Source organism: Lytechinus variegatus, chromosome 1, assembly GCF_018143015.1.
Source record: "Lytechinus variegatus isolate NC3 chromosome 1, Lvar_3.0, whole genome shotgun sequence".
Taxonomy (NCBI): Eukaryota; Metazoa; Echinodermata; class Echinoidea; order Temnopleuroida; family Toxopneustidae; genus Lytechinus; species Lytechinus variegatus.
Genome location: NC_054740.1, coordinates 63,157,068 through 63,173,698, shown reverse-complemented (window position 1 = coordinate 63,173,698; position 16,631 = coordinate 63,157,068). Strand labels below are relative to the sequence as shown.

At 35.7% G+C, this 16,631-nt stretch overlaps 1 protein-coding gene across 3 annotated transcripts in view; it reads left to right on the top strand.

Moving 5' to 3' along the window:
- LOC121419359 (aspartyl/asparaginyl beta-hydroxylase-like) overlaps positions 1-16,226 on the top strand; it is a 45,991-nt gene extending 29,765 nt beyond the window's left edge. For all 3 annotated transcript variants that reach the window (XM_041613788.1, XM_041613798.1, XM_041613806.1), the window contains 11 exons: positions 198-747; positions 3,068-3,177; positions 4,030-4,166; positions 5,405-5,505; positions 10,042-10,178; positions 10,779-10,970; positions 11,874-12,011; positions 12,659-12,791; positions 13,915-14,006; positions 15,131-15,261; positions 15,896-16,226. In XM_041613788.1, coding sequence (XP_041469722.1) covers positions 198-747; positions 3,068-3,177; positions 4,030-4,166; positions 5,405-5,505; positions 10,042-10,178; positions 10,779-10,970; positions 11,874-12,011; positions 12,659-12,791; positions 13,915-14,006; positions 15,131-15,261; positions 15,896-16,046 — 1,872 coding nt within the window. In that variant the 3' untranslated portion in view covers positions 16,047-16,226. The remainder of the gene's footprint in view (positions 1-197; positions 748-3,067; positions 3,178-4,029; positions 4,167-5,404; positions 5,506-10,041; positions 10,179-10,778; positions 10,971-11,873; positions 12,012-12,658; positions 12,792-13,914; positions 14,007-15,130; positions 15,262-15,895) is intronic.
- Positions 16,227-16,631: the final 405 nt, after the last annotated feature.

The following is a 16,631-nucleotide window of genomic DNA, read 5'->3' as shown; positions in this document are numbered from 1 at the left end:
CACCAGCACAGGAGACAACACAACCTGAAGCAGAAATGGCCATTGGGAACTCTGATCAAGCTAGGGACAGGAAAAGTGACAGTCCTCCACCACCCCCACCACCAGCACAGGAGAAAACACAACCTGAAGCAGAAAGGGCCAAGGGAGACTCTGATCGGGCTACGAACAGGAAAAGTGACAGTTCTCCACCAGCACAGGAGACAACACAACCTGAAGCAGAAAGGGCCATGGGGAACTCTGATCAGGCTACGGACAGGAAAAGTGACAGACCTCCACCACCCCCACCACCAGCACAGGAGACAACACAGCCTGAAGCAGATAGGGCCATGGGAAACTCTGATCAGGCTACAGACAGGAAAAGTGACAGACCTCCACCACCCCCACCACCAGCACAGGAGACAACACAGCCTGAAGCAGATAGGGCCATGGGGAACTCTGATCAGGCTACGGACAGGAAAAGTGACAGACCTCCACCACCCCCACCGCCAGCACAGGAGACAACACAACCTGAAGCAGAAAGGGCCATGGGGAACTCTGATCAGGCTACGGACAGGAAAAGTGACAGACCTCCACCACCCCCACCACCAGCACAGGAGACAACACAACCTGAAGCAGAAAGGGCCATGAGGAACTCTGATCAAGCTAAGGACTTGAAAAGCAAAAGTCCTCCACCACCAGCACAGGAGACAACACAGCCTGAAGCAGATAGGGCCATCAAGAAAGAAGAGCACCCTGTGGATAGGTCAGGTAAGAAAGTAGTTAACATGAAACTAGTTCTCCAGCAATGTTGGGAATCAAAAACAAAACCCAACTTGAGCCTGGACTAGAAGGTTTAGCAAATTCATTTCCTGGTCCTGGATCATCCAATGACAAACTATGGGTAATTTTAGGACTAAGACCCGGTCCAAATTGAATTCTGAACCTCCACCCTCCTCTCCCCTCCAATGTCCCATCCCCCATCAAAGTCTAAGTATGTTCCTAAAGATATTGATGATATCAAGGTAACTGGCATTGCTGCTGATGGTGGTGAGAGAGAGACAAGGCTGCTGACAATCAGGTAACTATAAAAGAAACATTCAACAATTCTAACCAAATTAGTATTTTGGCATTATTTAACTAGGATTCTAAGTTATATTTGGAGTTTTATCATTGCAATGTCCAAACCGAGTTGCATTGGGTGATAATGCTTGCTGGTACAGAGTTTCATATATGCCGGTATATATATATATTTTTTTTAAAAGAAAAAACTTGTTGAATTTTTTTTCCTGTCTACTAGATGCTCCTTTCTTCACAGTAATACCTACATGTATGTATCTTTCCTAGAAAAGAGTTATTGGATTTAGTTCTGTAGATTGAAATGTAGATTGAATAGATATCAAATATGTATCTTGTCCTTGCATCAATGCTAGCCCTCATTTGCAAAAGAAACAAGTAAAAGAAAAAAAGTATTTATATCAGTGCATTTTCATTCCCCTGCTTTATTAATACCTAAAGCCCTGCAAGAAAAAAGGCAGATGATATATTCCAAATAAAAAGAAACAAACTTTTTTTGTCATTGTAATTTCTGAAAGATGGTTGGCCGTCATTGTAAAATGTGACATTTGGAAGTTTCTTCGCCAAAATAGAGTGTCTTTCCATGTGTTGCTAAATATTTTTTATGTTAAGATATGTGAGTTGTTAATCAGTGATGAATGTATTTGTACATGGGAGAGTGATAAGAAGCAAAATGCACGTGGTCAGAAATGCCTAAAATCAGAAATATGAGGTATGTTTGCAGAGTTTAATCCTAAAAAGCCAAGAGGGAAGGGAGGCGGATTCCGCCCCTCAAAATTTTTTGACCCCCGGGTACTTGGTTCTAAAATTGAGCAGCATTCGTATGTCGGACACAAAATTGCTTTAAAAAAAACGTGAATTCATGTACAAATCCCATGCAATTTTTTCTAAATTCCTATATGTATTATTATTTCTACCTTCACTTATCAAACTTGATTAATTTTGTCTTGTTTATGATCATAAATAAATCAGCAACAAATTTAATTGGAGGAAAAGAAATGCATAACAAACAAAAGTATAAAAAATTGCTATACCAATTTTTTATCAAAATACATTTGATCTACATGTAAATAGAAAATTAGTGCCAGTATTCACTTAAGTGGATCAATTCTTAAAATTTTATTTGTATAAATTGTCACAGCTTTATCTCACCATATTAGTATAAAACCATACAAAATTGAGCTTGTTTGTCTTTGACAAGGGTTAATATTTGCAGAAATAAAAGACAGCAAAAAGAATTTAATAAAAATCAGTAACAGTAATCTTTTTTGTCTCGCCTGAATGAAGTTTGGCAGAGCCCTAGTAATCAGTTTTCCTGTTAGTCTGTTAGAAAATGTGAACGTTTTTGTTTGACTTTATCTCATTTCTTTATTTTTGCATCAATATTTTTCATACTTTGTGCATATGATCCTTGGATTATGCCACATATTACCCCATGAGAATGATGGGGTCAAAGGTCATATTGGGGTCAAAAGGTCAAATGATATGAGGCCATGTTCATCCTTTTTTGAAGTTCAACTTGCTCTCATTTCTTTATTTCTCCATTAGTTATGTTCACACTTAGTAAAAGGATCTTTGGGTAATGTTGTTGAGGATGATGGGGTCAAAGGTCATCTAGGGGTCAAAAGGTCATTTTTTCAAAATGCTCTCATTTCTTTATACCTGCATCAATTATGTTTATACAGGTTGAGACAGATTTTTCAAAGTTTCTGTATTTTCAAACTTGTCCATTAACAGTGCTTTGTATCCTCTGGAAAAAGCACTATTATAAAATCGGCTTATTATTATTATTATTAAATGATCTTTGGGTGATACCACACATGTGTTCTTGCAGGTGATAAGATCAAAGGTCATCTAGGGGTCAAAATCATATTGCATATTTTATTGATCATGAAGTCAGGCAAGAATAGAGGTTCGTGAACCACCTTGTTTAGATATAATGCTTGTGTGACTAAAATTTTCCGTGACGTTATTGCAAAAATAATGATTATCATGTTTTTAATCCCCCCTTCAGATACATCTAAAGTAAGAGAGAACATCAGTATAAAAGCTGAAAATAAGAAACCAATTCAGAAGTCAGCCTTAGAAACACTTCTTGAGGAAACAGAAGGCCTTATCCAAAAGGTATTGGGTTGAGATATCACGCAGGAGCCCATTTACTTGCTTACACACACTTTTTGTGCAAAATTAATCTTTTGCAAAAATCTGTGTACCGGTAAATGTAGCTGTTTGGAAATACTTTGGAAGAAAAGAAGTTGTAACGGAAATGATTGTTGATTGTTTTGATCGTTTTTGATGATATTACACTCAGTGAACTCTTAACACTCTTTGAGCCTCTAGAAACATCCTTGCCACTCACTCGCAACTGTTCAGGCATTCGTCTATGTACACCATGCACACTGAAAGCTCATTTGTGACAATCTTTTGTAACCAACGATATTCATCACTTTAATGCTCAAGTCTAAAGGTCTGTCTTCCCTGTAATTAGTACCCTACTGTTTTTTTTTTGAAATTGATTGTTAAATAATCATGTTAGATAAATTTTTACTTTACTTATATTAGAGGTTCTCTTTTGGAAATAGACACACCACCCACACAATGCACATCCCTTACTCTCAACTCCAATTACATTGCACGTGCATACCAGCATTCGATTGTTCACTTTTGCCGATAACTATAACCAAAATTAATTATCTTATGATATGAATAATTCTTAAACCAGACTTTAACTTTGATTTGTAATTCAAATACTTGTGTACTGTAATTTTGCATGAATCATGTATACCTGAGTCAAAATAATTCCCTTATGTTGAACATGTTATCGCCATTTTTTGTTTTGTTCTGTTTATATACATTGTACATTGTATCTAAATGTGTGTAACCAGAGTGAAAACAAGAATTTCCTTTATGGACAATAAAGTTATTCAATTCTTTTCACTTCAATCCATCTTTGACACTCTCACTGTGTGTATTTAGAACAAAAAAGATCAAGCTCTGTACAAGTACGAGGACATCATCAAACGGTTCCCAAACAGCGCAAAGGCTCTGATGGCAAAGGCTCAACTCCTTGACATGTTAGCAGAGGAGAGGAGGAGCAATGATCTACTTGATGGGTATGGATCTAGACTAGTCCCACTATATTCATTCTCATGTCATTAGTTTGTATACTCACACTCACTCTCTTATTTGATCACTCCCTTCTCTGTCTGTCTCTCCTTTTCTTTCTCCTTTATCTCTCCATTCATATTATACAGATATTGCCTGCCCAGGGTTTGAATTTAACATTTCCTCTCCTTTAGGTATTATATTTTGCCCGAAGAGCGCAGCGCTGAGGGAAAATATTCTGAGGGAAAATATGAAATTAAAACACGATTGATAGATATCAAGTTTGTTATTCCTATTTGTCTTGTCTGCATAGCAGAGCGAGACTGACGGTGGTAGTGTGCCAACATTGAAATGTTAACGTAGGTGAAGTTTTTGAAATCTCATCATAACTTGGAAAATATATAGACCGATTTCATGAAACTTGGAAATAAGAATCACTTATTACCTTATCATCTTTTAGGTCACATAAAGAAGGTCAAAAGTCATTTAGGGTCACTGAACTTTGACCATGTTGGAATATAAACCAAGGGAAAAATATAGCTTCGGAGGGGAGATAAAATGTAATTCATGAAAAAGATAGAAAGGGCAATATCTTTTATATTATAGCCTATGTAGATTGACAGTCCTCATCCATCGTCATGATAGGAAAAAATATTGAAAAATACGACAAGTGCATTCTTCATGCAATCAACACGTAAACACCAGCGCGTACATCAAATAAGCTACCTAATTACGCAACTAAAGCAGAGAATGACATCACCTTAGTGAATTTAATGCCGCAGTTGACAATGCAACACAGTTATGTTCACTGAAGTGAAGTCAAAACTTAGAATAAAATAAATGCAATCCTCGCTGCTACGGTCGAGTGGTGGCATATTGACTTATCACAGATTTGAATTTACATTACCTATGTAATATATCTTTCTCGTTTCTCTTTTTAGCTCTTTCTTTTTATATCTCCTATTTCCCTCTTAAGTCATAAATCAATTACATAGGGATAGCACAAGAAAGGATCACCAGTCCAGTCATGCGTCAAGTCATTTCTGTTTACGAAAAGCTTTATGAAACACCCACCTTGGTCAAAGATCCACCGGGGTATCTTAATGTTATGGTGCTTTTGGATGTCACAGGGATAAGGTCAAGGTCATCCTCTACCTCCCCCCCCCCTTCCTCTCTTTTCACTTAACAATAATATCACTTTAACAATAATATCACATTTTTTCCCCACAATCTGTCTTTGTTCCAGAGCGATCCAGTCATATAGACAAGCAGCTGATGCACCACATTGCCCCAGAGATATCAAGCGAGCTGCCCTTGCAAGAATGGGAGACAGACTGTCTTTCTTTGGTATATATATTCCCTTTTCTTTTCTTGTCACTCTTATCACTGGGAGCTTTTAAGTGCAAATGGGAGTAAAAATTCACTGGAAGTAATCTCTTAATTTCTATGTTTAATGATTTGTTTATTTTACATTTATCCTAAATAAACAAATTTGAAATGCATAAATCAGGTGGAAAATAGCAAAGAAATTGTTAGTGAAGGCTAAAAATATGAAAATATCTTGGCTTGTATGCTGAGTTGCCCCTAAAGATTTATGAAAAAGACACTATGTCATTTTATACATGTGTAAAAATAAGTATACATAAATTCAACATATATTTGTAAATAGATATTTATATCAAATATGGACTTGGAATGAATTGATTTCATATAATTGCATATGGAAATAATTAATAAAAAAAAAGAATGACAGACAAGTATCATAAAAGAAGAAAAAAAAACACACACGCTATACAAACAGACATGCTCTTGCAATAAACAAATACAATACATTTTACAAACTAGTCTGAGAGTGACGATCTTTGTGGCTCCGAAAATGGATGAATTGATATTTTTAATATCTTTTCATTGGCAAGAATATATCTGTTTATGCTTGGAAAGGTGATTGTAAAGATAATCTTTTGGGGCAAATTCCAGATTAAAAAAAAATGATGAAAGAAAGAAAAGAAGATACATATTACCTATCTCAATTCAGCAGGTTTTGCATTGTGCTGTTGGAATCTGCTGGTGAAGATTGTCAGTAAAGTGGGTCAAATGTAATAGTGGATACATGGTAGGTAAAACACCATAATTGTTTGTTTCTTGTCGGTTTCACTTAGAGAGTTATGTCTATTTGCTCTACATACATGTATATTTACTCTCTTGTCTAGAGCGCACAACAGTTTTGTACACCTGTGTCAGCACGTTGGTAAACATTATTTTTTTCTCACTATTAGAAATATGCATTTACTTTTCTATTTACTTTCGCACAGAATCCATTGTCAGTAATAATTTTATGCTTCATCTATCACCAGTTTTAATAGAGCTGAAAATCTGTGTTTGTGTATTCAATTCATAAGTAAATATTAAGCTATTACATTGAATTTCACTGATTTCTCTTCTTCAATGTTAGTTTGGGGTTCGAAAAAAAAGAAAGAAGTTGTGCATATAATTACTTTGTTCTAAAGTAAATCCCAATATGTGAAGCACGTATTGGCAGCTGTGTATCAAAAAGAAACATGCTCTTTATGTCACTCTAAAATATGAAATTAGAACACGATTGATAGATATCAAGTTTGTTATTCCTATTTGTCTTTCCTGCATAGCAGAGCGAGACTGACGGTGGTGGTGTGCCAACATTGAAATCTTAACGTAGGTGAAGTTTTTGAAATCTCATCATAACTTGGAAAATATATGGAAAGATTTCATGAAACTTGGAAATAAGAATAATCAAGAATCACTTATTATCTTATCATCTTTCAGGTCACATGAAGAAGGTCAAAAATCATTTAGGGTCAATGAACTTTGACCATGTTGGAATATATACTATGTAATTCTAACAGTGATTAAGCTTTTGAAATGTCATAACTTGGAAAGGTAGGGAAACGGGATCGCGAGTTTTGGAAATAAAAGTAACCAAGTATCACAGATCATCTTGCAAAAATTTCAGGTCACATAATTAAGGTCAAGATCATTTTAAGGGTCAAAGATCTTTGACCTTGTTAGGGGTGATTTTTGAAATGTCATGACTTTAATTGTTTATGAATCTAGTTCATATAAGGTCAACCAAGTATCACTAATCATTTACACGAGTTTCAGGTCACATCAAGGTCAAAGGTCATTTAGAGTCAATAAAATTATTATTTTATTGTCATGTAAATGTTGTTTATTTGTAAAAAATTATTCATTTGAGTTATTTTCCAATTTTCTGCATTATGCTTTTTGATTTTTAGTCTTTTTATTTGAATGAATGTTTTCTTGGGTTGGGCTTCCAGTCCTTAAATGATTTTATGTCTACTGGTACTTTTTTGCTGACATGAAATCAATTCAAATCAAATTTTTATATACTGTTTTAAATCAAATCAAGGTCCTATTAGAGATGCCTTTGTACCAGACTACATTATAATATTACAATTATGATACTTCTTTACTCCTGATGAAATTCATCTTTTTTCTTCTTGTCATTTTTGTGTAACTGGGTAGAAAATCTCTCCACCTTAATCGACAAATTCAACCATGTGATTCCTTTACTCACTCATGTTTGTATTGTGTAGTAGAGCAGAAATCAGGCATACTATTTGCTGTGTAAATTTACTTTGTCTGCTGATAGTCCATGTTTTGTATGTATAGTTGGGCATCATTCAACCTACATTGCAAAATTCAGTGGTGTTGGACAAAAGAAGGTATCCCACTTGAAAAGATTTTTTAAAGTGAAAATTACTCTTTATGTGTGTGAGGTAGAATAGGGCCTATTTGTATTTTTAAAAAAGTTCTTGGTTTGATTCAATTTGACTATATTGTCTTAGCACAATGAGGGTGTCTTTGTGTTTTTATTTTAATTACATTTCATTTACTTTTTTACTACATGATATGCATATATGGGGGTGCTGCTCAGATAATTATGATGTCACAAATAAAATAATAAAAATTCTAGTAACTTTTTTGACTTTGATTGGATTTTCCTCAAACCTTCACAAATATTTTGTTTTATTTTTCTGTTATTTTTGATAAACTTATTGTTAATAGGGTGAACTTCCCATTTTAAAATTGGATTCTTGATGTATCCAATAGTAAAAAGAGAGGCAAGGAGGAAATCAATAAGTACTCTAATTATGTTCCTTGGTGTTGGCAACAATAATGATGGTTAGAGTTTATTTACGTTGGAGATGCTATATTCAATGCCTAGAATACTTTAAATAGAGTTAATACTATCTAGTTTTAATTGGCGAATTCTCTTCGGAACATTCAACAATCATAATAGGTTGATTTGTAGAATAAGCATTTTTAATCACAATTGGAAGTGTAGTTAACTTTAATGAAGATAATATTTTTACAGGAGGAGAGGGGAGAGCATAGCGTTTGTTAGCTTTTTATTTTGCATTGTTTGATGCATGGAATACACAGTTTATTGGAAGAGATTAGCTTGTACCTCCTTCGATCAATGAATCATTTTCCTGTGGCTAATTGTTAATCAAGGAACAGCATACTAAGGAGTTAATCAGGACCTTGATAAACAAATCATTTAATGAGAACCAGGTGACTATTAGGTTTGTCAGACATTTCAAATCTGTCTCCTTTCATTAAAGATTTGGGAGAGTATATTGACCACAAGTTTGTTCCGTGGTGTTTGCATCGATGATTTCATTCTCCGAAGGAGGGAAATGGTCTTATTCATAAGACAATGAAGATTTAGGTTCATGTATAGTTTGTATCTCAAACTAATCACTTCTAATGAAGGATTCTTTACACGATAGTGTTAAGAATAGACGATAGACTTATCCACTGAAAAAAAATTTGTCCCCCCCCCCTTTTGGAAAATCCTGGATCCACCCCGAGGCAGATCCAGGATTTCCGAAAGGGGGGACAAATTTTTCGGAGGAAAATTTGACAAGCCCCCCCCCCAACAAAAAAAGTCTTCAATTTCAAAAGAGGGGCACACTTCTGTTTTAATGGCATTTTTACATTTGAAATTTGAAAGGAGGGGGGCACATGCCTTCTGTGCCCCCCCCCCCCCCCCCCCCGGATCCATGCCTGGAGGCACTGACTGTGTAACAAGTTGCACTGGATCACACGGTGACCAGTGCAAGAAAGAGACATTCCCACAGCAGTATGTGATGTAATAGACAGGAAATTAAATCAAAGATTTAGAGGTGGGCGGGACATGATTCTAGAAGAAATAATGGCAGGTGGTTTCATCACAGATCTTTACAAATATGACCCTTAGTGAATACACAGGAAGAAGAGACAGAATTAAACAAAACCTTGTTTAAATAATGATGTATATGTAGTATATGGGGGGGGGGTCATAAAGATTTACGTGTGACTTAGGGGTGTTGTAAGAAAATATTAACTATCAATTGCAAATATCCTGTTGTAATTTTACAACTGATAGATCAATGTGAGCTGTAGCATATCAGATTAAACTTCTTGTGTCAAGGAGCAGATTAACAATCAATCACTAATTTGCAATTAACTGCAAGACATGTGATTTAGGGACCCAAAATAGACTTGCAATTAATCGCAAGTTTCTTGCAACACCCCATTAGACTCGTGCTCAAATACCAACATGTTCATATGTATCTAACTGTACACGTAATCTCATCAATACGTCCCCAGAGTATGAGCTGACCAATGTGGTGATGCCTTTTTATTCAGACTTGTTTTTGTAAAACCCCTTCTGTCCATGTAAATAAACCCCTCTGAGAGGACCCTAAGGCATCAGTCCATTGTAGTTGCCATTAAGATCCAAAAATAAAAATAAAACTTTACCTATTACTCAATTACTTAGCAAATTTTTAACAAATTTCCTTATATTCCTGCCACATTTTACTCCATATTTTCCAGGAAAGTCATCAAGATCCATCCAAGTGTACCTGGAACTTGTGAAAGAATTCCCAGATGATTATGAAGCCAAGAAAAGCCTCGCTGTCCAGTATCTCATCGCTGGGAAAAATAAGAGAGCCAAGCATTACTTTGAGGAGGTGAGTGGATTCTATTTGTGAGACAGTCATGTAGGTAGACCTAGGCCCCTTCTTACAAAGAGTTATGATTGATCTGATCAATTGTAACTCTATGGAAATTCATCAGTGTCATAATTTTTTTACAGGAAATTTGCAGAATGTCCTTTGTAAACAAAGGGGAACACACCAAATTGTCAAGAAATCAATGAATTTATGAATATATATCACATCTGGAAAATATTTTGAACAGACGTGCATTTCAGATGTTGATGTTACTGGCTTTCTGCAGTTGAAATTGATCCAATCAATCGTAACTCTTTGTAAGAAAGGGGCCTGTTGATGAAGAAAAAATTGTGTATATTGGCATTTACTGAGGAGGAATGATTGGCCGCCTTAGCTGATCAAAATCAAGAATATTTGACAGATGACAGATATTAAGGGGATTGGGTTATTAACAACTTTTCTTGGTAGCTTTTCATCAAAGTTATGTCAATGATGATTTTCACCAACCAATTTTGTTCCCAGCCAGTCAGAAGCAAGGATTTGTAGTAGCTTAAACTATAATCAAGAACTATCTGTTTCATGACATGCTCCCCTGTTCATTATCCCTTGATTTTTCAGATGGTAGAGAGAAATCCAACGGATGGCTTTGCATTGGTTCACTTGGGGTTCATCTTGAAATCGGAAGAGAATTACCTTGAAGCAATCCCACTCTTGAGGGCAGGCATTGATACCGGTGATAGGGAAACCAACGAGGGAAAATTCTTCTTCCACTTGGGGGAATCCTTCTTAAGGACTGGTCAGATTGAAGAGGTGAGAGATGATCATATACCTTGCCAGTAAATATAACTTGTTCTGTACCCGCTTTGTCCACTTTGCTATTAGGGCGATTCCATGCTAAAAAAATCAGCCATTTCCCCCAACATTTTTCAACCTGCTGTTCAAACAATCAAGGAACTTCAATTTATTTTGTGGTAATAATGAAGTACTACTGGGAAGTCATATAAAAAAATGACAACCTATAAAAACATGTTGTCCATGGGTGAACTAGAGGTGAAAATGTTGCGTGTCGTATGGGACATTTCGGAGTCCCGTACAACACACAACATTTTTACCCATAATCAATCAAACATTTTTTGTTGGTAATCAGTTTTTCACATGACTACCCACTATAACTTTATCACTGACAAGAAATATATTTCTATTGCTCAAGTAATCAGCTAAGAGACTAGAAATTGTGGTCAAAATGTCCTGTTTGACACGTATGGGATTGCCCGTTAGTCTCATCTCACATGTGGTCTAATACTAGATCATATTCAACCATTTCATCTACAAGTTCTTTTGATTCACTTGTGATTTCATTTCACATCACCCGTAGCTTTACTCTTAATTGGTGTGATGTTCCTTTCATTTTTTTTTGCCGTCCTGTTTTTTTTATTTGAATTTTCCTACTTGCCAGAAATCAGCTATTGCCAGAAGAAGATTGCCATAGCATGGGACAAGAATTCCATTAAACATGAAAAATGTAACAACATTTGTCACAATTGGCGATCCTTCTGTCAACAACGGGAAGGAGAAATATATAGATTATGAATATGGTCTTATGTTGGGGAATTGGTAATATATTACTACTTTAACATACACATGTACTTGTAAACCATTATGTGAGTTCATGTAAAACAGGCTTTATTATGTGTGTATTTCCTTCCTGTCCAGTCGTATAAGATATATGACGAGGCAGTTAGCAGGGGTCATTTCAGGTCAAGGTATCAAAGGTCACTTTACAATGTCGACTCGCTGAGGGGAAGACAATTCTGGACTCCAAGAGAGGCAGGGTTTGCTGAAGCAGCAAAGGTGAATATCCCCTCTTAATAATTGATCTGGGGCCCATTTCATAAAGAGTTGCAACTGTTGTAACTTTACCATCATGGCAACTACCATGGTAATCTTGAGTTTGATTGGCTGTTGTGTCCCGCTGCCATGGTAGCTGCCATAATGACAAAGTTATAATAGTTGTTTAACTCTTTAGGACGGGCCCCTGGGCTCCATTTCATAAAATGTGTCGAATACCCAACTGAAGATGGATTTATTCTGTCTGGCTCAGATGAAAGGTAACATGAATATTATTTTCAAACTTAATGGGTTGGTCTATTAAGAAATTAATTCAATTCAATAAAAATGTCAACTCCATTCTTATTTTGAGCATTCATTATATGTACATAAAAACACAAGTAAGATTTGGGGCCCATTTCATAAAAGACTTGCAACTGTTGTAACTTTGCCATCATGGCAACTTCCATGGAAACCTTGATTCTAATTGGCTGCTGAGCCCTATTACCATGGTAGTTGCCATTGTAACACAGTTGCATATTTCCTGACACAATATACCATTGAGTGACACATCCTTGAAATTCTTTTCCCACGTATGTAGTTACATCTGAAATAGAATGTTTTAATATTTTAATATATCTTATCCCCATTGTTCCACGTTTTATTTGCAGATATTAGAAAGTAATTGGGAGACAATTCGAGATGAGGCCGTAGCCTTGCTTAGCACGGATGGATTCTTTAGGAATGAAGAAGAAAAACTCAGGGAAACGGGTGACTGGAAGCAATTTACATTATTTGCGAAAGGTAAATCCTCTTGTGCTATTTTTGTGTTCGTTGGGGAGGGGATTTCCAATGACTAATGGGGTATTGCAAGAAACTTGCGATCAATTTTAAGTCTATTTATGGTCCCTAAATAAATCACATGCCTTGTAGTTAATTGCAAATTAGTGATTGATTGCTGATCTGCTCCTTGAAACAAGAAGACTGATTTACTACAGCTAACGTTGATCTATCAGTTGTACAATTGCAACAGAATATTTGCAATTGATCGCAAATATTTTCTTGTAACGCCCCCTAAGCCTTCTCTGTGACTATCGTAAAAAGCACAAAAATCACCTAAATTCTCTTTTTGGCTTGTCAAGACTTTGGGTATCAAACTCACCATTTAGACAGATTCTGAAAATCTCAAAGTCTGAACTCAAGTCACCATGAAAGGAATCTGCACTTAACCACATTGTGTTATATTTGCTTGGTGTATAATTCAAATCACTCTCAAGGCATTCTTGTTTGGCAACTCATTCATTTCATTCTATGTGAACTGCATCTGCTTTTGATTATGATGAATGAACCTTGCTTGGTATCTGTGAATTGCAATTTCGTCTTATCACACTTTTCCTCCTACCTCTTTGATCTCATTCCATATTATACTAGTAATTGTTTTTGCAATATCTTTTTTTCTTCTCCTTCTGGTTATGTGTGCCTCCATGAAGATTGAAAAATCTTTCAAACATTTTAGCACGTGTGGACTGCAGTCTTCATCCTTTCTTGTGTTATTTACAGTTTATTTACAATATGTAACACATCATAATATCAGTTTTGAAGGCTTAAGATACAGAAATAGCCAACACAACCAATGTGTTGGCTCAGTTGGTAGAGTGTCCATCTCACAACGTGGAGGTCGGGGTTCAAACCCCAGCCGCATCAGACCAAAAGACGTTAAAAGATGGGAGTTGCTGCTACCCTGTTTGACATTTAACGATTAATGGGATAGAGCCTAGTCGATCTAGCGCTGCACAGCGGCTGCAAGGCCTATCAATTGGGCAAAGCAAATTTTCAGAGTATTTCATTTCATGTCTATTTTGAACAATAAAATATGGTTTTTCATTTCTTTCTATTCATTGTTTGAAATATTTCTGTTTGTTCATAGGAAGTAAAGATCAAGGGAACTGCCGACAAGCCCCTCGCACCTGTGGGATATTTGATTCAATCCCTCAATCAAAAAATTGTAGAAGAGGACAGGTAAGGTTTAACTTGTATTAGATAGAGAAGAGAGTGTATTTAAAGGACAAGTCCACCCCTACAAAAGTTGATTTGAATAAAAAGAGAAAAATCCAACAAGCATAACACTGAAAATTTCATCAAAATCGGATGGAAAATAAGAAAGTTATGACATTTTGAAGTGTCACTTAATTTCACTAAACAGTTATATACAGGTCCTGGACGGTATGCAAATTGGCAGACTGATGACGTCACCCACTCACTATTTTTTTATTTTATTGTATGAAATATGCTAATCTCCTTGAATTGAAACAAGGTTTTACTTCTCCCTGAACATTTGGAATTACCATTATATTAACAGTTTATGGTTAAGTTGAGTTGGTCCTTTTTGTCAAATCTGTAAAAATTGAAATATTGTATTATTCAAACAATAAAAAACAAAAGAAATAGTGAGTGATGGACATCTTAGACTCTCTCTTGATATTTATATCCTATCTGCCAAATGATTTTTTTTTGTAATCTTTATTCAAATCCTTTTGCTCACTTGTGCATAAAATATGTATCGAATGTGTGATTAGTTAGTATTAAACAATTGATAATTCTTGATCCTGTTTTTTATGGGAGTTGTTATATATCAATAAGACGTCATTACGATGATGGTGGTTATGATGATGGTGATGGTGGTGGTGGTAGTGATGATAATGGTTATGATGATGATGATGACGATGATGATGATGGCGATGATGATGGTGTTTATGATAATGATGGTGTTTATTATGATGATGATGGTGTTAGTGATGGTGATGATGATAATGATGATGATGGAGATGATGATGTTTATAATGATAATGATGTTTATGATGGTGATGATGTTGATGATGTTTGACCGAACTAATGCAAACCTTTAAGATATCATAACTTTGTTGTTCCCTGTCCAATTTTGATCAAATTTTCAGGGGGGTTTTTTGTGTCTGATTTTCCTTAATCTGTTCAAATCATATTATTTTCAGCCTGGAGTACCCCTTTAAAAATCAGACAAATATCTAACCCCATTGCATCCCACTAACTCTAGACTAATTAACATCTCATTTTGGACTGTTTTTTTAATTATTTTTTTTTTGTGTGTGTTTTTTTATTTTTCTTAGGTGAAGTTTTCAGTAATGCATCCTGGTACCCATGTCTGGCCCCATTGTGGTCCCACAAACTGTAGATTAAGGTCTCACCTTGGACTGATAATACCACAACCTGTCAGGTTACGAGTGGGCAATTCTACAAGGTAAGTCATAGATATAGCTTCATCTTGCCTAGAAACAAGCTTCCACTTTCAAAATTCACGTTATGGGGTTACTTAATTTTGATTCGATAATAATAATAATTAACATTATTTGAATAGCACTTATCACAAAGCATGTCTCTAAGTGCGTAGGAAAAAATAGAAAGAGAGAAGGAATTTCAGCAAAAAATTAAAGTAATTGTCTAGTTCACAGTAGACTGTAGACAGTTGAGGGGCTTCACATGCAAAGGGAAAGGCAATTTTTAACAAAAATGCTAGGTTTTAACATGGATTAGAATTTCTCTGTTGAATCTGCGTCTTTGATACTTTGTGGTAAATTGTTCCTGAGATGAGGGAATGCGGAATGAAAAGATCGCGAACCATAAGACTGGGTATTGGTGGCAGGAACTATTAAGAGTGATTTGTTTCTTGAGCCCAAGTTGCGGGAGGGTGAATATTCTGATATCAACTCTTAAAGATAATTCAATTAAAAATTAATTTCAATCAACAAAAAAAAAATTGAGTAAGCTGTCAATAATTTGGAATCATATTTTGATGTTTGTTTATCATTTTTACTCTAATGTGATAGAAATTCATTCAATCGATATTAAGCATCACATCTGTTAACTCTCTACAGAACGTGGGAGGAAGGAAAACTCTTTATATTTGACGATTCCTTTGAACACGAGGTGTGGCAAGAAGCGGATAGCCTGAGATTGATCCTCATAGCAGACCTGTGGCATCCGGACCTCACAGAGTCTGAGAAGAGAAAACTTACACCAATATGAACTTGTGGAACTGAAGCGATGTGAGTGTGTGTGCATTGAAGACATCAAAGTCAGTATATGGGCACATAGATAATTCAGGAAGAGAAACAAACACCTTGCATGCCATCGTCTCTTCAAACCCATTTTTTAAGGGAAATCTGCCCAGTTACTGTTGTAATTTCTTTCAAGGGTAATAATACAATAGTAATACTTGGGAGTTATGCTGCTAATGGTCAAAGCCACAGGGTTTTGAAATGAGTGATATATCCTATGTCTTTTGAGCCATTAATTACAATCAATTAATTCATTCCAGTCACTTTGTTCGATTTGTTAAGCGTACCCATTTCTTCTAAACCTTGTTACATAATACTTTCTATTTATGGTAACAGTCAGAAACCAGCGCTGACAAATATATTGAAACTAAGGCTAGTTTTCTCCCTTTCCCGTAGACTTAATCCATAATACTTGATACGTAGATACTTTTAATACTTACGGTAATACTTAACACCACATGGATTTCCATAGAGTTACGATTGATTGGATCAATCATAACTCTTTGTAAGACGGGGCCCAGATGCTCTGAGTTGGTCGACTGTGATAGAAATG